Below are 20,760 nucleotides of genomic sequence, written 5' to 3' on the forward strand. Positions count from 1 at the left end.
CTTAGATGGCTGCTAGGATTTTCTGGAACTGTAGTTGCTATGGTGTTCTGGGTTGTTGCTGTGTTTCAAGGCATTTGCTAGAGTGCCCTAAATCAGTGCTAAGGTGTTTTGCGTGTAGTGGTTGTGGTTGAAAGTGGTTGCTAGGTAATTTCTAGGTTGTTATAGGTGATTTATACTGTGGCTTTAAGTGGTGGCTAAGATGTTTTAAGGTGGTGTTACAGTAGATGGTTGCTAGGGTGTTCATTGGTTGGTTGTTAGGATGGTTTCAGGCAGTGTTATCTGAGAGTGTTTCTAGGCAGTGTTATCTGGGAGTTATTGGACAGTTGCTAAAGTAAGTTGTAAGTTGATGCTAGGCTGTGTCTAGGTTGCTATAGATGATGTTTATAGGGTGTTTTTAGGTGGTGGTTAGGATGTTAAGGTATTGTTAGAGTGGTTTCTAAGATGTTGCTAGGCAGCTGACACAGTGTTTACATTGGCTTTCTAGGGAATATAGTAAATGGTTTCTAGGGTATTCTTTAGTTGCTAGGGTGTTCTGGGTTGTTTTGAGAGCATTTCTGGGATGTTTTGAATAGTTGCTAATATGCTGACACATGGTTTCTGGTGTTTTGAGTAGACATATGGTAGTTAGCCAAAAAGGAAGAACTTTATTTAAAAAAAAATTTTTTTTAAAGCACACAAGCAAAGATTACAACTTATCATTTCAAACTTTTCTGAAAATCATTGGCAATCAAATTGGCTCTCAACTAAGCAATTACCAGCTCACATGATTTGGCTTTTAGGGCCCTGAAAAAAAGAAAGAACTTGGGAGTTAGTTTTAACTTCTAACTTGAATGATAAGACAAAAAAGTGTTTCAAAAGGAAGTTAGTTCAAATTGTAAACTTTTTGCACTAAAACAGATGAGTCGTCTTACAGCTCCATCTGTTTCTGAGTTTTATGTTCTCATTATCTGGCCGTTGGACACAAAGGGTGGCCAGCAGGTCACACTCTTTTAGTTCTCCATCCTTCCATCACCTTCAGTTTTTTTCATCTTATAATGTTCCTCTCCGAGCTTCCTTAACTGCTCTGCAGCCTGCAAAAATGAGTAAAAGGGGGAGAAAAAGACAGACAAGAAACAGAGAAGATTCTGAATGAGTGAACAATTCAAAACAACACATACATTACAGCATGTCTCTCTCTTCTGCTCAACAAGGCTGTATTTAGCTTATCAAAAATAAAGCCAAAATAGCAATATTGTGAAATGTCATTACAATGTACTATCTATCTACAGTATCTAACTATCTATTGATTGACTGATTCATTCATTGTAGGATTCTTTGATGAATCGAAATCTTAAAAGAACATTAATTTGAAATATAATTGTATTTGTTATATTACAAATGTCTTCACTGTCACTTTTGATCAATTTAATAAATTCCTACTGAATAAAAGTAATATTTTTGTCTTTCAATAAATCAATCAACAATCAATCAATCAGAGTCCAATCCTAAACGGTAATTCAGTTTAAAATATAAAATGAAAAAAGTACTTTAAAAATATCATTGAATGATCCTAAAATTCATTAAATATAAACTCTAAAAAATAAAATAAAATTACCTAACGCAATTTATTATTATTTTTAGAAATAGTATTTTATTTTATTTGTTTTTTTTTTTTTTTGCGCTAAAATCTATACTACTGTATATGGTTCCATTGTGACAAAATGGCCCAAAACAATGTCAACATATTTATTGAGCTGTAGGGAATAACGGTTGCATAATGGCGACAGCTTTTTGTAGATCTTCAGATACATTATGTGCCTACACAGAAACTTCAAAGACTTTCAATAATAAACCTTTACTGAGAAATATTTCCTGGAGTAAAAGTGTGAAAACTAGCTCCAGTCTCCCTTACAAAGTTCTCCAGAAGCGCTTGGACCAAATAAACATCCACACAATTTGCTGGGATAGAGACATAAATTTGAAAAATAAATATATAGCAAAAAGGCAGACTGCTGTGAAAGCACATTCTGAAAAACACACAGCGTGACCCAGACCCTCCAGCGACGGCAGACTCTGCATTCATGTCTAGCGCTCGCAGCAGAGGAGCCACCAGTCGCCCACTCTCTCCTGAGATAAGTCTCTGCAGGGGTGTGATTAAACGTCCTAGCGGCTGTGTCACTTCCTGATCCAATCTCTCAGCCACAACACTCTTTAATTCCTCCTCAACCGCCGCTGCGGCACGGGCTGACGGAGGCTGCTGCCGCCGTTGAGTGAGAGGTCAGTCTCATAAACACTGGCAGCTGGGCTCGCCATGGGAGTGTCGCATTCATAAAGCCGTAATAAATGTTACAGCACATTAAATCACCCCAGAGGTTCAGCACGATATTCCAAACGAAAACCGTTCACTCATGACGTTTGAGCGCCGGAGATAAAAAAGCGCCCATTGCATTACCCTTAGCGTCCCTGCTAAGAGTCACGTAATGCTTGGCAATAACCGGCATATGAATATGTGCTTGTGCATGCTAGGAACCAGTTGGAATTATGGCCATATAGTGAGTGGTGGCATACATGAGTGGGTTTTGACAGCAGTGGTGAAATCTGCCCTAATGAGACTATATGACTGAACCAAAAAAACTAAATACCGCCATCATTAAATTAACGCTGCAAGCTCATATGACATGTTTTCTTTCATTTAACACAAAAGTAGATACAGAGGAAGAGAAAAGAAATTGCCATAATGTTAGCGCATATGATAAAAAAAATGTTTTACTATTAAGTAAACTATTATATAATTATTTAAAATAAAGCTGAAATAAAAATAAATCAATTAAAATTAGAACTGTTGTTTAGGCAATGTACTCAAATAAAACATTTAAGTTGATGTACTAAAACTGAAAGAGATATAAATTAAAGCTAAATAGAGATATTAAAAACGCATTGAAACTTAAACTGAAATTAAAAAGAAAAAACGAAATATAAAAATAAAAGCTAATTCAAAATATGAACAAACAAAGTGACTAAAAAAAATAACACTGCATAAAACTCATGCACATTTTTCAGAACTCAAATAATTGCTTTGTGTAAAGAACAGATTCATTTGAATGGTAAATAATGTTTAAGTGTTATACAGAAGAAAGAAAATTATACGAGTTTATAGAGCAAATAGTAAAAAAACAAAAAAAAAAACAAACCTTTGCATTTGGAAGACTATTCCTTTCAATTTTTTTTTATTGATTGCACTGTAATTTCAACCCATTCTCACTCCAAAGGCGTCAAAAACCGAAGCATGGTCAAGCGCCCCTAGCGTCACTTTTATGACGCCAAATGTGCCTCTCGGCGTCGACTATCGAAGCACTACGACCTTCATTGCTTTCAGTGGGAAACTTTTGGCGTCAGAATTCGACACGAGGACATGAGATGTTTATCGCTATGAAATCACGTTCAAGAAGTCTCATTCAGCACACATCGCGCGATACTTGCTATCAGTTCCACAGTTTGGGTGAGTAGTCGTATATACGCTCTTTTAATGCCTTTTATCAAATGTATTCTGTCTTCTTTATTAATCAGATTAGTGCCATATGTTTAATCGCTGTATTATATCGGTCATCCGCGGCTGTCTTTGAGTTTCATTGCGTTTAAATAAATGAACACAGCTGCTAATTAGTGTGATTAAACTCTATCTGTCACGTGACGTGCCATAGACCTTCGATCCGTTTTATATTATTATTAATTTCAGGATCAATGATGTAAGTTGTATTTGTAGTAAAATCATGGTAATCACGACACAATAGTAATAAATGAAATGTGAAGTTAAAACACAGTAAATGGGACATTAGTAACTGTAACTGTAGTTTTACTATGGTATATTAATAATCAATACAACAATACAATAATCACCAAACCAGCTATGTTTGTATCACTGTAATGCTAGTGTTTTTATGTGCTTTTATATGATAGATATCACAGTAATCATGTGTTCTGTACCATGCTTTTAATACCTTTTAATGTGAATCCAAAAAAAAAAAAAATCAAATTAAAAATAAATAATAAAACATGTATTTTTCCATCTTGCAGTTCATTCATATCAGTTTATATATATATATATATATATATATATATATATATATATATATATATATATATATATAAATATTTTGCTCACAGATCATTATTAACATTCTGTATATAATTCAATTTTATTTTCTCTCCCCTTTTTTATTATTTATATTTTTAGCTGAAAAGACGTAAAGGCAGTCAGCCCAGTGGTGTTTCTGGAGAGGGATTCCTTCAGAAATGGAGAAGACAGAAAGCTGCGGAGGCAGATATTTGCAGCAGTAAGTCTGTGATAGTTTGTCTCTTTTATCAAAAATTCCTGCTGTTATAATTTGTACAGCAGTTGTTGTTTCTTAAACTGTTGCACTGTCCAAATACCCACACTTGCCATCTTTTCACTTGACCACTTGATTACTTATTTGACGTCTTTCCTGTATTTGGCCTAGTGTTCGAGTGAGCATGATGACCACAAGTGTGTGTCAAACTTTTCATGACCTGATGACTGTGTTTCCCAATCCTGATCCTGGAGAACCCCAGCACTGCACGGTTTTGGCGTCTCTCTTATCTGCCTTGGAGTCTTCACTGATGAGCTGATGAGTTGAATCAGGTGTGTTTGATCAGGGAGACATCTCAAATGTGCAGTGTTGGGGTTCTCCAGGACCAGGATTGGGAGCCACTGCCTTATGGGACACTTATGTGTTTATAGAGATTTTTTATATCTAATTATCAATATTTCACATACTGTACTAAACACATCACAGTCTTAATAATCCAGTTTAACACTTGTATGATATTGTACAAGCCCCAGGACGGTCTCATCTGACACTATCAAAAGAATTCATATGACTATAGCTTGTTATTAATTACTTGCTTTCAATAATGGATTCATTTAACATTTAATTTTACAGCATCTTTACAGAGGCTGCTTTTATGGTCTAAACAAAACACAGTGTAATGTATAAGTTGAATGTAATGTAATATTTCTGTTTTACAGGATTGTTTGAGGATAACACTGCAGTTCTCCATCATGCACAAGGACTCACCTCGTTAACTCTTTATCCCCCACACACACAGATATGGTCCCTGGATCAGTGATTAGACTTTGCAGTGGTTTGATTTTTGCAGAAGATGTAACTTTGTTTTATTTATAAGCTCATAATGAATACATTACAGAACCAGTGATGAAAACAATAGTTAAAAATAGTATTTTTCGTATTGATAAAGCATTTTGTTCTCTTTTTCAAGCTTCATACAGTGAACTTTTTAGACTTTAATTAAGAGTTTTAGTAAAGGAGATATTCATACACAGTCATCCCCTAGCTCCAGTCATGAAGTGAAATCATGATGTTATTGTCAAAGCTAGCAGGTGTTTGTTTTCCTGAACACTTTCTCTGTCTTCCATTGTTCAGACAATCAGTGTTTATTTGATGCTGTGCTGATTGAGTTTTATAGATGATATTGCACACTTGACATGCATGTCTTCATGGTGTTTTTTTGTGAGTTTGAAACATTTACATTGTGTTGTATAACATTTTGGTCAATTTAATTTTTTTTAATAAAATTGATCTTTTTCCAGTGTTCTCTGAAAGACATACTGTATTTACTGTTTTGTTTTTTAATAAAAGCATTTTCATTTGCATACTGAAAATAGTTAATGTTTACAACATAACTGCCTTTTTATTCTTTATGGTGGCAAAAACGAGCTTGGTGACAGAGGATGCAGTGTAGTAATTTGGGCATGTTGTCTTTAAATGAGTTTGACATATCAATAAATATTGGAAGATCCTTACAAAAATATGCATGTTTATTATGCTTTATGTAATTATTTGTTCATTCATTCATTCATTAATTTATAATTTCTGTTTTTATTCCTAGGGTTCAAATGGTAGAGAATGGTAAATCACAGAAACACAAATGTGAACAATTTTAACTTTAAAACACAATGTAATATACAATGTAAATTTTAGAAGCACGTTATTTGATTAGTAAATATATTTGTCTTTGGTCAAAAAAAAAAAAAAATACAAATCTTAAAAATGTGTCTTATATTTATAATAGAGGAATCTATCTGTTGGATACAACTGCGACTGCTGGGCATGTGCACATCAATATTGCCCAATTTTTGTCAAGCTGAACAACGGAGGAAGGTGAAGACGTTAATAAAACAGAATCTAATAAGTAGCAAGCTTAATCTATTGTTAACCGAATCTATCCCTTCAGCCGAAAAACGAAAGACATCTGTCATACATGGATAAGGAAGTGTGACGCCGCTGCTCAGCTTTGATGTCATTGGCTATGACTTTTCAGGACAGTCTGTGGTTGGACTATCTTTTAACCCATATTAAACAGCGCATCATGTTAAAAAGTATGTTTTGCTCCTATCATCACATTAGTAATATATTAAGTCAACAATGAAGTGTTGCTATCTTGAGAAAAATGACATCTTTAGCGAGATCCTAATCCTAACCCTAAGCATAACTTCAATGAACTACAAAAAACAGCCCCCTAGTGTTGCCTTTCTATAGATAGAACGACGGAGGCTTGTGGGTAATGTAGTTTAAAACTTTTTATTAACGAAACTAAATAAATTATTTATTTTAAGGTAAACTGGATATCTAAATATGTTTATTGTGCAAACATCTGTGATATATTTGAGAGGCAGGCTGAAATGTGGTATTTTACAGTGAGCAATATTTAAAATGCTTTTATGCCAGCTTTCCACTTATTTCTGAAAGCTGAGCTCAACATTATTTTATCAGCATATCATAAGTAATAATCCTGCCCATTTTCTCTTTGATATGTTAATTGGACTCTGATTTACAGCCATTTGAAATGTACAGTTTTGGGCTCTTCCGGGGGGTGCTACTGGGCCCCTGGGGGTAGCAGGGCAGTAAAACCTACATATATGTATTCTCCTCATCATGAACAACAAACTGAGCTGAGTCACATTTATATCTGACAGTTTTCACAGTCCTCTGTTTTCTATTCTATTCATCATGGCTATTATACCTTTTGACAGGACATTGTGAGGCCATCTGATGAAACATGGAAAAATTAGAAAGAAATGATTTAATAATGAAAATAATAGATTATTTCTTTGATTTTTGAAGTAAATGGCAAGAAATATAATGGAAGAACCTGCAACAACTTGCCATTATCTATTCCCCACTGTAAAGCAGTAATCAAGGACAATGTATACACATTGTGATACTTCACTATTACACAAGGACAAATTCATGCAGTGCTAAGAATATTAATTTATATATATATATATATATATATATATATATATATATATATATATATATATATATATATATTAGCATTATATATAACTAATTAGCCGAAATCAGTGTAAAAATGTCCTCTCACCCCTGTCTCTTGCTCCTCATGTGCTGGACATCAGTAATGTGCGTGCTCTTGGTTTTAATGCAGTACAAGATCCACGTTGATCATTCCTGCTACATTCTCAGTTATCCCTTAAGTGTTTGTAACAATAAAGCCCATGGCACCATCTTGTAATGCAGAATAATTAATCTTGTAACTACCTGTATTTCACAAAAAATGTGCATATTTGTTACTAAAATATAAAAAAATACTTTCTGGTGTACTGATGTCCCAGATGATATTAATCCGATCAAAAATGTTCATGTCTTAAATAAAAAAATAATCCCAATAATTAATATGTCGTTTTTCCAAGTCTAAAATAAACACATATGAGCCTACCTAGTAAAATGATGTATTTAACAAGAATCTTCAGAACACAATATTCACCATTTTCATTTTATTGAAGCATAGACTATAAAGTTGATAAAGTAGCATCAAGACAAATAAGATTCAATGAAAATAATTATCATCAAAGATACATTAACCTCATATATAAATCAGTTCACACGGATGAGTGATGAAATGTCCTTAAAAGTCACACAGTCCCATCCAGTCAACTGTGATACAGATCATGTGATACATATAAGACATGTGATACTGTTCCAGAAAATAATGATTCCCATCATCACATCTAAACTGGTTTCATCTCCCCATCGTTATCTTCTTCTCTCGTGTCTGGAAACAGTTTGTGGTTGATGTCCAGCACTGATGTGGTGTAGCTTGTTCTCAGCCAGAGGATCTCTCAGTCCTAAGATCCCAGACCTGGTCAAAGTGAAACACACAATGCAGAAGAAGTTGTTTAATGGACAGAGAGCGCAGCTTATGTTCTGTGTGGTTTTAGCAGGGTGAGCAACTATGAACCTTGTAGTACTGTACACTTACCATTCTTCAAGCTGGTTTGAGACCTTTTGAGAAGCTTTTTCTCTGAAGAGAATTTAGCACATCCTCTTCTTTCACTCCTTTCAAGAGCATCACTTGGTCAAAACCCCTCATTTGGCTGATGAGATCATCTGTACAAATAAAAATACTGCAATAAATATGTCATTCTGCAAGAATTAAGAAAAGGTTACAGAAGCAAAGGTCTTGCTCATGAGACTCCATTAGCATGTGTAGTTCTCAGAGACTCTAGAATTCATCTGTTGTTGCAGTAAATGTGTTTTTTTCCTCTAGAATCTTTCTCCAAAGTTCCTGACTTCTCTCACAAATGTGTTTTAGTCTGTGCAGTGTAAGGCCTGGCTTCAAACCAATCAACTATCAATTCACAATTTATAACATAACATTTACAAAACAATGAAATAATGTCAATTGGTGTTTATATCAACTAAACCAATTTCATGATACTTGTCTGCTTTTAAAACAGGTGGTGTGTTTTTAAAAACATAATATTAAAAATGTCCAGTCACACTTTGCTAACATGCTGTAATTGTAATAGTATAAAACGAAATCAAGGCTGACATGACCAGTTCTGTGAGAGATCATCATAAAATGTTGTATAACATTGCTTCAACACACACATACCAGAGGACTTCTGTTTGTTTGAGCTCAAGATGGCCGTCTTCATTTCTCATCCTGAGCAAATCATTTCCTTGGTCTTCCTTCTCTTCTGTGAAACAAGAAAATCTCTACTTACTCTCTGTGCAATTAATATTGCTCATTAAACATAATTAAGTTAATTTAAAGTAAGATTCAGACCAGAGCATTTGATGAGTAAATGTTGATTAAAAAATATTCTAAACAAATGTACCTGGGAAGAGCTGATCATGGCAAGATTCGCTGAGACTCAGTAATAGCTCTTTTAGGTTTTAGGAAGGTTTGTGAGGGTTGGCTCTTAAAATAGCTGTTGAGCTCGATATTTTAGACCTGAAAAAGAAGAACAGCATTATCTGGAAAAAATCCTGTAAGACAGAAGGAAGGACATATTATTAATTACGTGCAGCTTGTACATTACACCTCTGTAAAGATGCTGTATAATTAAATGTTAAATGCATCCATTATTGAAAGCAAGTAATTAATAACAAGCTATAGTCATATGAATTCTTTTGATAGTGTCAGATGAGACCGTCCTGGGGCTTGTACAATATCATACAAGTGTTAAACTGGATTATTAAGACTGTGATGTGTTTAGGGATCATTTTTAAGACTTTGACCCTGTCCAGATACCCACACTTGCAGTCTTGGCCACTTGAGAGTGTGTGTACGTGACAGTGTGTGCACAAGACTGTCCCCGGTCTTAATAATGCCAAAGCACAGCGTCCTTAACACACACTAAACCTCTCCAATACTGCTCCGGAGCGCTATACAAAGCTTAGTGTATCCCATCATGCATCATGTTTTGGAATAAATCGTCAGACTTTTTGCCGAGATCTCACAAGAGGTCATGGAAAGCTGTCCAATGTACAGTATGTGAAATATTGATAATTAGATATTAAAAATCTCTTTAAACACATAAGTGTCCCATAAGGCAGTGGCTCCCAATCCTGGTCCTGGAGAACCCCAACACTGCACATTTGAGATGTCTCCCTGATCAAACACACCTGATTCAACTCATCAGCTCATCAGTGAAGACTCCAAGGCAGATAAGAGAGACGCCAAAACCGTGCAGTGCTGGGGTTCTCCAGGATCAGGATTGGGAAACACAGTCATCAGGTCATGAAAAGTTTGACACACACTTGTGGTCATCATGCTCACTCGAACACTAGGCCAAATACAGGAAAGACGTCAAATAAGTAATCAAGTGGTCAAGTGAAAAGATGGCAAGTGTGGGTATTTGGACAGTGCAACAGTTTAAGAAACAACAACTGCTGTACAAATTATAACAGCAGGAATTTTTGATAAAAGAGACAAACTATCACAGACTTACTGCTGCAAATATCTGCCTCCGCAGCTTTCTGTCTTCTCCATTTCTGAAGGAATCCCTCTCCAGAAACACCACTGGGCTGACTGCCTTTACGTCTTTTCAGCTAAAAATATAAATAATAAAAAAGGGGAGAGAAAATAAAATTGAATTATATACAGAATGTTAATAATGATCTGTGAGCAAAATATTTATATATATATTTATATATATATATATATATATATATATATATATATATATGAAAAAAAAAAAAATATATATATATATATATATATATATATATATATGAAGAAAAAAAAAAAATATATATATATATATATATATAAAAAAAAATATATATATATATATATATATATAACTGATATGAATGAACTGCAAGATGGAAAAATACATGTTTTATTATTTATTTTTAATTTGATATTTTTTTTTTTTGGATTCACATTAAAAGGTATTAAAAGCATGGTACAGAACACATGATTACTGTGATATCTATCATATAAAAGCACATAAAAACACTAGCATTACAGTGATACAAACATAGCTGGTTTGGTGATTATTGTATTGTTGTATTGATTATTAATATATCATAGTAAAACTACAGTTACAGTTACTAATGTCCCATTTACTGTGTTTTAACTTCACATTTCATTTATTACTATTGTGTCGTGATTACCATGATTTTACTACAAATACAACTTACATCATTGATCCTGAAATTAATAATAATATAAAACGGATCGAAGGGCTATGGCACGTCACGTGACATATAGAGTTTAATCACACTAATTAGCAGCTGTGTTCATTTATTTAAACGCAATGAAACTCAAAGACAGCCGCGGATGACCGATATAATACAGCGATTAAACATATGGCACTAATCTGATTAATAAAGAAGACAGAATACATTTGATAAAAGGCATTAAAAGAGCGTATATACGACTACTCACCCAAACTGTTGAACTGATAGCAAGTATCGCGCGATGTGTGCTGAATGAGACTTCTTGAACGTGATTTCATAGCGATAAACATCTCATGTCCTCGTGTCGAATTCTGACGCCAAAAGTTTCCCACTGAAAGCAATGAAGGTCGTAGTGCTTCGATATTCGACGCCGAGAGGCACATTTGGCGTCATAAAAGTGACGCTAGGGGCGCTTGACCATGCTTCGGTTTTTGACGCCTTTGGAGTGAGAATGGGTTGGTAATTTACAACCTGCCAGAAAGTCTGAGGATGGTTGATTGACCGGTTGACCATAATATTGCACATACATTTTCATGGAAATACAAATATTTGCACCTACAAACAATTTAAAAATATAACACACTATATATTCTACTGAGTCTGCAGGTAACACTTTAGTTTGGGGTCCAATTCTCACTGTTAGCTAACTATTAACTACTACTTTTGCCTCAGTAAGCTTCTAATTCGATGCTTATTAATAGTTAGAAAGGTACAGTAGTTTTTAAGTTTATGGGGTAGGAATAAGGGTCTAAAATATCCAAAATATGGTCATGCAGAATAATCTATTAATATGTGCCTAATGATACTAAAACAGCATATATGCTAGTAATATGCATGCTAATAAGCAACTAGTTTTGGGTGAGAATTGGTGTTACTGACATTCCAAAGCATATTATTTCATCAGTAGCTCAAATTGATCTATGCAGGTCAGTAATAGAGCACTTCCAAATCAATGTCTGACACTATAGAAGGATGCTACAGTTTCATTGTCAAAGACACTAGGGTTTCTCTGAGCACTCTGAGCAGCCGGCCAACTCGAGGAACCAGTTATAGTTTTACCTCAGTTTGGATGATAGCTAAATAAAAGAGTAAGGAAAAGTACTTCCACAACATCATTTCATCATCTCATTGAAACTCTCATTAATTTTTCGTTAATTTAGCCACTGTATTGAATAAATACCTGGGGTTATGTTTGTTTTCTTCTAAAAGAGAAGAAAAGTATTCAGATTAAGCAGTTTTTAATGCTTTTCTGTATGATAGGTTACTTTCCCGCCAAGCAATACAAAATACCTCTAGTTTTGTTTCCCAAAAATACTAATGCGGAACTTGGAGTAACAATATTGATATAGTTTTATGAGGTAAAATATATCACAAATTCTACTGAATCACAATAAAGCTAGGACTAATAATTGAGACAAACTGTGCCTCCACTGGATTGTAAAATGGGGTCTGGTCACTTAGTTGTGCTCAAACGCTAACTTGGCCTTGAACTCGCCACCAATGGCAACCCCGGCTCAGCAGACAGAGGTTAGGTCGACAGATAACCAAGCCCAATTTATCGCAGTCCGAACCATTCTCACTCGTTTAGCTCGGAGAAAAACAGATGTCCTGGTTTAGGGCTGATAAGGCTCACTGCCCGCTGATAAATTTCACATTCAGGTGGACAAGCTGAGGGGAAATGGGTTTGCGAGGAGTGTGAAAAGGGCTTGGATCGCTGTCGGGAGGGGGCCGCTGATTGGACCCGAGTCGCTGCGACAGACGGAGTCACAGCGTGACGGATCAGTGTCCTGACATCTTCCGAATGGAAAGTCGTAATTTGATCAAGCTATCAATCAATACATCCAGATGGGCATCAATCAAGAGAGTAACGCGCTGAACCCTTCAGCGGCCAAGATGAGAAAAAGGAGACAGGAAAATAGGGGACTCGGTTTCTGCTCGGCTGCCCTTCCCTCGCTTGACAGCATCAAACCGAGCAGGGTCACCCTGGCCTGGGTGTGCCTGACAGAAACACTTAAACGGAGGAAGAAAGTCCCACATGACTGGACACATTAATGAAGCAGGTGAGGTGGGTGCGGAAGTGCTGGAAATATGAGTCATTGAGGATTAAACTAACTCTCAATGATACTGAGGACAGTAGCTCAGTACCGCTGGAAGAGTCACAAACTGTTAAGCGTGACATTATAACGGTGCTTTAGGACTGCTGGCAGAAAAAACAACAAAAGTCACCTCACTAGCCAATTATTTTAAAATCTGACAGCAGCGGTTGTCAGGAAAGCTGCTTCTGAAGGCATGTCTAACCTGTGGTTTTGAAGAAACGGGGCAGAGTAATGTTAGGTCATGAAATCCCGGTATAAAGAGGGAGGTTATCTACAACTTGCGTGTTGAACTAGGAATAATTGGGGAGCTAAAGCTTAGTGGAAACTCTAAATGTAGTGGAAAGATAGATAAAAAACACTCCTGAGTCAGGAGAAGAATACACTATAGAGGTATAAGCTCAAGCCCTAATCCAGCCTGTAAACTAAAAACTGTGATCCGAACGATGCTGTCAAATTTGCTGACCAAATTGGACACCACTCAGTCGTTTTGTTTCAAATCAAGTGAGTAGACCTAAATACACATTTACAAAGAGCCAATAGCTTGCTAAAAGTAGTTAAAATACAAAGAAAATAAGTATAATGTTATATTATATTATTATTGTTATGATTATTAAAAATAAAAAAAAATTATTATAAATATGTTCACACTTTATTTTAAGGTCCAATTCTTGCTATTAACAAACCATTAACTACGAATTATGCTTCAGTAAACTATTAATTTGCTGCTTATTAATAGTTAATAAGGTATTTGTTAAATGTATTGTGTGAGATTAGGGATGCAATTACGGTCATACAGAATATCTGCTTTATGTACAAATAAACAGCCAATATGTTAACAATAGGCATGCTAATAAGCAAGTGAGAACTGGTCCCTATACTAATGTGTTACCGATTATTTTTTTGTGTTTGCGATGAAATAGGATCTGTTTTACCAAAACTAGCAAAAACAATTGCAAAGTCGAAAATACGTCTTTGTGACTGCTGTTGTTGTTTTTTATGTTTAAAGGAAAGCATACCTGTTCAGGTGTAAGATCCCTCTGTTCATTAGCTAGCATCTCATACCCAACCATGAACTTGCGGATGGTTGCGGATCGCAGTAGAGGAGGATAGTAGTGAGCATGAAGCTGCCAGTGGCTCATGTCTTCCTGTAGATGACTTCCTGTCGGGGCCCCTGGAGAGCAAACCACAGCTGTGAGCGCACATACTGTACTACAGTCAGACCATATTAACAGAATAACCATTTCTGAATTCAATTTAATTAAATACTTTGAAGAACATATTCCCAACCCAATTTTCATCCATAATGTGACATATTTACAGATGGAACTGGATATTATTGAGAAAATAAAAAAATCGAGTGGGATTTTACCCATGACAAATCGATTCTATGGTTAAAAAAACGTTGTTACACACCTGAATGAAACCAGGAATGAAAGCAATAGATTGTGAGGAGGATGAGAATGTAGTTCAAGGGAAATAGTCATATATGAACTTCTACCTGCAGGGAAATAAGCTAACTCGCAAAATATATAGATATAAAAGTTCAAGTCACCCTCGAATGCATAAATCCTATAACTATATAATTATATACTATTATATATAATTATATAATATTATTGCTGTAACCCTGTCATTAATGTTACTATTCACACAAAAGTTCATACACAAAGTAAAAATCATACTTATGTTCTCACCCTCATTTCAAACAAATCTAACTAAAAAAAAAAAAAGGAAGGAAAGGAAAGGAAAGGAAAGGAAAGGACAGGAAAGGAAAGGAAAGGACATGACATGTGGCCAAGCATAGTGTCCCATACTTGGAATTTGTGCTCTGAATTTAATCCATCCAAGTGTAAACACACATAGCAGTGAGTAGTGAACAAACACACACACCATGAAAAGTTGGGGGTGTGGTGCCTTGCTCAAGGGTCTCAACTCAGTCATGGTATTGAAGGTAGAGAGAGCACAGGTTATTCACTCCCCTCACCTACAATCCCTACCGGACCTGAGACTCGAACCTGCGACCTTCGGGTTACAATTCCTACTCTCTATCCATTAGGATGTAACTCTCTATCCAAATCTCTATCCATTATGTAAATGACATAATAATTATGTAAATTATGTATTATTATGTGTTCCTGTAGCTCAACTGGTAGAGCATTGCTTTAGCAAGCAAACAAGCGCAAGGTTGGGGGTTCGATTCCCCGGGAGCACATGATAGGTAAAAATTGATGGCCTGAATGCACTGTAAGTCGCTTTGGATAAAAGCGTCTGCTAAATGCATAAATTTAAATTTAATTTAATTTAATTTATGTCAGCCGTGATACATAATAGATACATAAATCTAGTATTCTACATAATCATACATTACAGATACAAAATAGAATAGAAAAAAGAAAAATGTCTACATGTGTTTTTGTCCATAATATGAAATAATGGCTAAATAGCTGCCATTTCAGAGTTGGACCGATCTTACAAAGACAAATGTTCATTTCGTGAAATAACGCTTTGTGGCAAATGGTGCAAAATAAGACCAAGAACACTTAATAAGAAAGTAATAGGGTCAAGTTTAATATCACACTGACCACAAGAATGATGTCAAGACCTCTATTGACTGATCTTTGCAAAGAAATGAAAGTTTAGCAATCCCATTAATACGTTCAGACGCAGCATGCGACGGATCATTAAGTTTACTACGTGTTTCATTTTCAGCAACACATCAGAAAGAGAGAAAAAAAATGCTTGCTGTCCTGATGGAGGACATTCTCAAAAGCCTTCAAAAAAGTAAAAAATTACTGGTTGCATGATTCTGCCTGATCAAACTGATTTGGCATCCATCTGTCTTATAGGTGTCTGCGGCTACATCAAAGCTGAATACGCTGAGCAGAGCAAACCACAGCACTGGGCCTCAGCTAAAACCGTAATTAAAAACCCAGCCAGTGTACAGTAAGAAGGCCAGTGAAAGTTTGGATGCCAGTGGCATGCGAGACATCTCTCGTAAGGTTTCACGGTGCATATTAAGTTATAAAATGGCTGTGAGAACCAGCGGTTTGGCTATCTGCCCAATCCCAGATCCCCCGCTCTTATCCCCATGTAATGAATGAAAAGCATATCATGCAAGTTAAATCAGATTCATCCTGACTGCTCCGGAGAAACGGCTGTTCATTTCCTTTGCTGACATTTTCTCCACCGCCTCATGCTGGCTGGCTGTAACTGGGTTTGGATCGGGTCCCTCTTCCTAGCACTCACATGCTCAAAAGTCTCTTTCTGGGCCGTCTTGGATTTCTCCTCCATTCTGTTGATTTTGCTGGCTTACATTTGGCTCTGGGCTCTCAGGGGTTAGTTACTTCAATGCAGTGTGAAAGTATGTAGAGATCGCTGGCTTCAGGCCATTTTCGTCCTGTGCCAGTGAAAATAATGTAAGGCTCAGATTCTCCAATACTGTACTTATTGTAAACGGCCTGAACGTGTAAAAACACTTGGCACAATGGCCAACAATATCAAGTTTGGTGATCTGAGCTCAATAAGACATTCCACTTTTATTTTACAATTACAGTGATGTCATCTTTCTTCATAAAATTGTGAATGTTGCATGGAATCTGGGTCATTCTTATGCCCTGCTTTATCCCAACCCTAACCCTAACCCTAACAAGACCTTCCTGTTACATTATTAAGATTCATGAATATTGCTGAATATTAATGAAACACCCAATTAAAGGCTTTGCACTCAGGAAACCAAGTCTAATTGAATATCAATTAAAATAAATTAAATTAAATTGTGTTTACAGCTATTAAAAATCTATATGATGATGATACTGTAATTTTTTTTGGAGCCACACAAAAAAATGTCCTTTTTCTGAACCCAGAGTGTGAAACAAACATCCAAAACCACTGTGCCACAACTTTTGATTCAAAATATTAAAGTTACTGACTCACAGATCCTTCTAGCAGCTTCACCATATGAAAACCAGCCCTGTTTTTTTTTTTTCTTTCTACAATTTGAAGGAAAAACACACATGCACAAAAACACTTCCTTCCTTCTCAAAACCACCAATTAAAATGGAGGCTGAAGCACTAATAATTCGGGTTGCCTCATTAGTGGTGACAACAGTGCATCAAAACAGAGTAGACTCTGCTATCTTCTTGCTAATATTAAAAGCAAAGAAGATCAGACGTTTGCCCTTAATAAAAAATAAAGAGCAGTGAATACAGTGAATCTCAACCAGTATTCAAAGGATTCTAAAAGATTTTAAGGAAATAACAACTTAAAAATTTCAGATGGTTTCTCACACTATCATAAGGCTTCAGAAGTCATATGCAATAAATACATACACATCTTTCTGGAACTGGACAGCCCTAGAATCCATTTAAATAAATAACTAATTTCATACCCAACAGGGAAAAAATAAAATAAAATAAAAAAGAGGTTTTGAACGACATGAGGGTGAGTAAACAATTAGTATGCTTGCAGATCTTGGATTTAGTCCATCATCTATTGACTATTTTTGCTTTAACTGAAATGTGTTCTTTCTGTGATGAATAGGATTAGCTGTATAATAAGGCAAGCTGAATTCAAGGTATGCTTTTAGAGCTTTTATTCAATTAAAGTTTTTACATTTCTTATCCACAAAGCTATGTTTACTTGTTTGGAAATGCAGAAGCTATCTAATAATTCCCAATTTGCACCGGCGTGCAGAAATGGCCAGGATTTCAGCGGTGAGAAGTTCCACTAGTTAGGGTTTCTGGCTGGTATTCTTCCCTTTGCAGTCTGAATAATGTGCCGTGACTGTTTATCCTGTTTCTCCACCTAAATGTATGAATCCATAAAAGAGGCCTCCAACATCCTGATTCAATTATTCAATGTGAAATGCATTTCATTTCTTGCTGAAAAAGAGTTGTTTATTATATCAAGTGTGAATTATGAATAAATTGCAGATAGCTGTGGTCTCCAACAGCCTTGCGTGATGAAGCTAAAACCTGTTCAACATGCTAGACGTGTCTGAACAGACTGAATGCCACCTGGTCAGACACTCGTGCTGATCTCGCAGACTTTGTTCTTCTTACAGCCTTCCACTGGCATGCTATCAATCGATATACTTTGTCTTTATCTGCTGTTGCAGAAGATAATTAAGAAATTAATACTGACGCCTCTGTTGGAGGTCAACATATTTTTAGAAATTATTCCTAGTGAGGAAAAAAAATGTGGATATGAAATAAAATAAATAATACCTCCACACATGCAAATAAATTGTGCTAGCTCTTAAAACATAGGGAACTGCCTATTTAGGTAGCATTTTAAGGCAATTTATCAAGAAATAAAGCTGGTCTTTTGAAAATGTTGAAAAGTTAAAAAAGACAATAAAAGAAACAAAAAAAATAAACATTACAAAACTGATTAAAAAAATAAATAAACATGCCAAACACAATTAGTGTAAATTTGAAACTGAAATGACAGAGAATACTGGAACCGAATCTAAACACTAATATAAAATAATACTAATTCAATAAAATAATAGCATCACTTATAAAAAAAATAACTGTATTTTAGGTATCCTTCAAGTAGAATTCAATCCCAAAATGCATTGAAACAGATTTGATGAATCATGCTAATTATAAACATAGTACTTACAGTATAAGCGATTCAACACAAAAAAAATAATAAAATATAAAAGTATATTGTAGTGTTTAGGTCATCTTCAAGAATTCTTGATGGATGGCAATCAAAAACTAATATAAATGTGCCAAAAACATATCTGAATGAATAAAAGATTTGAAAAGGAGATAATAAAAATAAATCAGTAAATAATGACAAAATGTAAAATGTTAAGCCTGTTCACACTGGAGGTGTGGTCACGTTTACCACTATTCTGCACATTTTTGAAGGCAAAATCAACATCATCTTATTACGTCTTTTAAGACTAAAACAAACATTTTGCATGCCATCTTTGCAACAACAGGCTTTTTTTTTTTAATCGCACTGGGAATAAAGTAGCGCAACCAATAATATTCATTCTTTTGGTCACATGACTAGAGGTATTACAAACAGTGCTGGGTAGATTACTTGCAAACTGTAGTCCGTTACTGATTCCAAATAATAATGTATTGCTATTGTGTGAATAAGTAATCATGTAATCAATAAAAAGTAGCTGTAATCTGATTATCAGCATTTTAAAATGTAATATCGTGTCATTACAAGTCCTTGATTTTTTGGAATCTGATTACTCAATCCAGATTACATGTAATCCGTTACTACCCAGCACTGATTACAAAGTGGAGCTCACAAACGGTTTCTCAGAGACAGTAATGCAAATCACATTAGAAAACATTTATGTCGGTGTGAACAGCTCATCTAGACAACACACTTGTTTTATTGTTAGCATATTTTACCTATATTTACAAAAGTAAAACTCAAAAGAAAGAAAGAAAGCATAAACCAAAGAGAGTCAGAATCAGAGGGTGACATCAGCGAGAACGGCTCATTAACGGTGAAGTCGCCATGCTGCTAACGCACAACAGAGCTGCGCACTAATTAGCCCGCTAACACTACCTCCCCGGCTCATCACAATGCCTTTGTGCTTTCAGTGTAAAAAAAAAAAAAAAAAACATAACAAATATTTTCGTTCCCAAAAACTAATGAGCTCCATTGGAAACAGAATAAAAAGTTTTTCACAGGATGCCATGTGTAATAGCGTCCTTTATAAAATGTGACTTTCCCCTCTTCCGAACGCGAAATGAATCTAAAACACTTGAAAGTGAAGCTAGACTATCAGAACAGTATCTTATTTCCAGCATTGAATTTTGGAGTGAAATTTGAGCTGGACATGTTGCACCCATCACTCCCTGTTATTTTCTGCCTGGGTTTTCTATTACAGAGAGGAGAGAAACATGTTTTACTCTCAGCTCTCTTCAGGAGTTATCTGTATCTAAGGAGACTCTCGCTCACTGAAAGAGGTACTGAACAATACTTGAGTCAATCTGGGCCTATTGAGGCTCCTGTCCATCAGATACTAGATGTTCCTCACACACTGTTAGCATCAGGAGGTCAGGACAGCTGGACTTTCATTAAAAGCCACCACTGCTGGAATCTGTGCTCATTCGAACAATGAAACATGAGTACAGAACATTTACCAGATGCAGCAATAAATATGACTAATGATTACTTTTGAAGAAAGTATAAAGGGTAGGCAGTGATATGTGAGTGTTAAATGGGTCATGAACTGCCTGTACTGTTCTTTGAGGTCCACTTATAATGTTATCAAGATTTTTATGTCTAATAATTCAGAATAACAAACATTCTGTTCAGTTTTAACCCCCTCATCAGAATGTTCTGTTTGAAAGGCATGGCAGATTGTAGACTCAGACGTAAATGCCCACTGCTATGACTGGCTAATAGATGTGCATGTTTGACAGCCTAAAGGCTTGTGCACAGCGTAACGATTTTAACGCACGAAAATATTTAACGCCTTGTGACTAAACAAATGGCGTCAATGTGAGTGTGCACACCAAGGCAATACACCAGGCATAAAAGCGTCATAAAAAAAGAAGAAAAAAAAAAAACACCCCTCGGGCTCATTTTTTTGTTTGACGCACAAAGTTAAAAACTGGCCGAGCAGTGGGATTAGCGGTTTTGTTCACGTGCCTGGAGCTGTTTT

General features: G+C 35.6%; 1 protein-coding gene and 2 long non-coding RNA genes across 6 annotated transcripts in view; 1 reads left to right on the forward strand and 2 right to left on the reverse strand.

The window, feature by feature from the left end:
• Nucleotides 1-620: 620 nt before the first annotated feature.
• The window catches only part of galt (galactose-1-phosphate uridylyltransferase), a 116,316-nt gene continuing 96,176 nt past the window's right edge, over nucleotides 621-20,760 (reverse strand). Inside the window, exons 10-11 of the mRNA XM_052567177.1 lie at nucleotides 14,128-14,282; nucleotides 621-1,070 (exon numbers count right to left, since the gene is read on the reverse strand). Coding sequence (XP_052423137.1) covers nucleotides 990-1,070; nucleotides 14,128-14,282 — 236 coding nt within the window. The 3' untranslated portion in view covers nucleotides 621-989. The remainder of the gene's footprint in view (nucleotides 1,071-14,127; nucleotides 14,283-20,760) is intronic.
• On the forward strand, nucleotides 3,225-7,118 carry LOC127966288 (uncharacterized). The gene is made up of 4 exons (XR_008155577.1): nucleotides 3,225-3,478; nucleotides 4,214-4,313; nucleotides 4,479-4,639; nucleotides 5,027-7,118. It is a non-coding gene; the product is annotated as an uncharacterized LOC127966288 (long non-coding RNA).
• Nucleotides 7,802-14,121, reverse strand: LOC127966286 (uncharacterized). Of its 4 annotated transcripts, XR_008155574.1 has the most exons (7): nucleotides 11,224-14,121; nucleotides 10,280-10,379; nucleotides 9,954-10,114; nucleotides 9,164-9,279; nucleotides 8,938-9,022; nucleotides 8,302-8,429; nucleotides 7,802-8,181 (listed from the first exon to the last, which is right to left on the reverse strand). It is a non-coding gene; the product is annotated as an uncharacterized LOC127966286 (long non-coding RNA). The 4 variants fall into 4 exon arrangements; XR_008155576.1 differs by lacking the exon at nucleotides 9,954-10,114; XR_008155575.1 differs by lacking the exon at nucleotides 9,954-10,114 and having other exon boundaries at nucleotides 9,164-9,314.

The sequence above is a fragment of the Carassius gibelio genome, chromosome B10 (assembly GCF_023724105.1).
Source record: "Carassius gibelio isolate Cgi1373 ecotype wild population from Czech Republic chromosome B10, carGib1.2-hapl.c, whole genome shotgun sequence".
NCBI lineage: Eukaryota > Metazoa > Chordata > Actinopteri > Cypriniformes > Cyprinidae > Carassius > Carassius gibelio.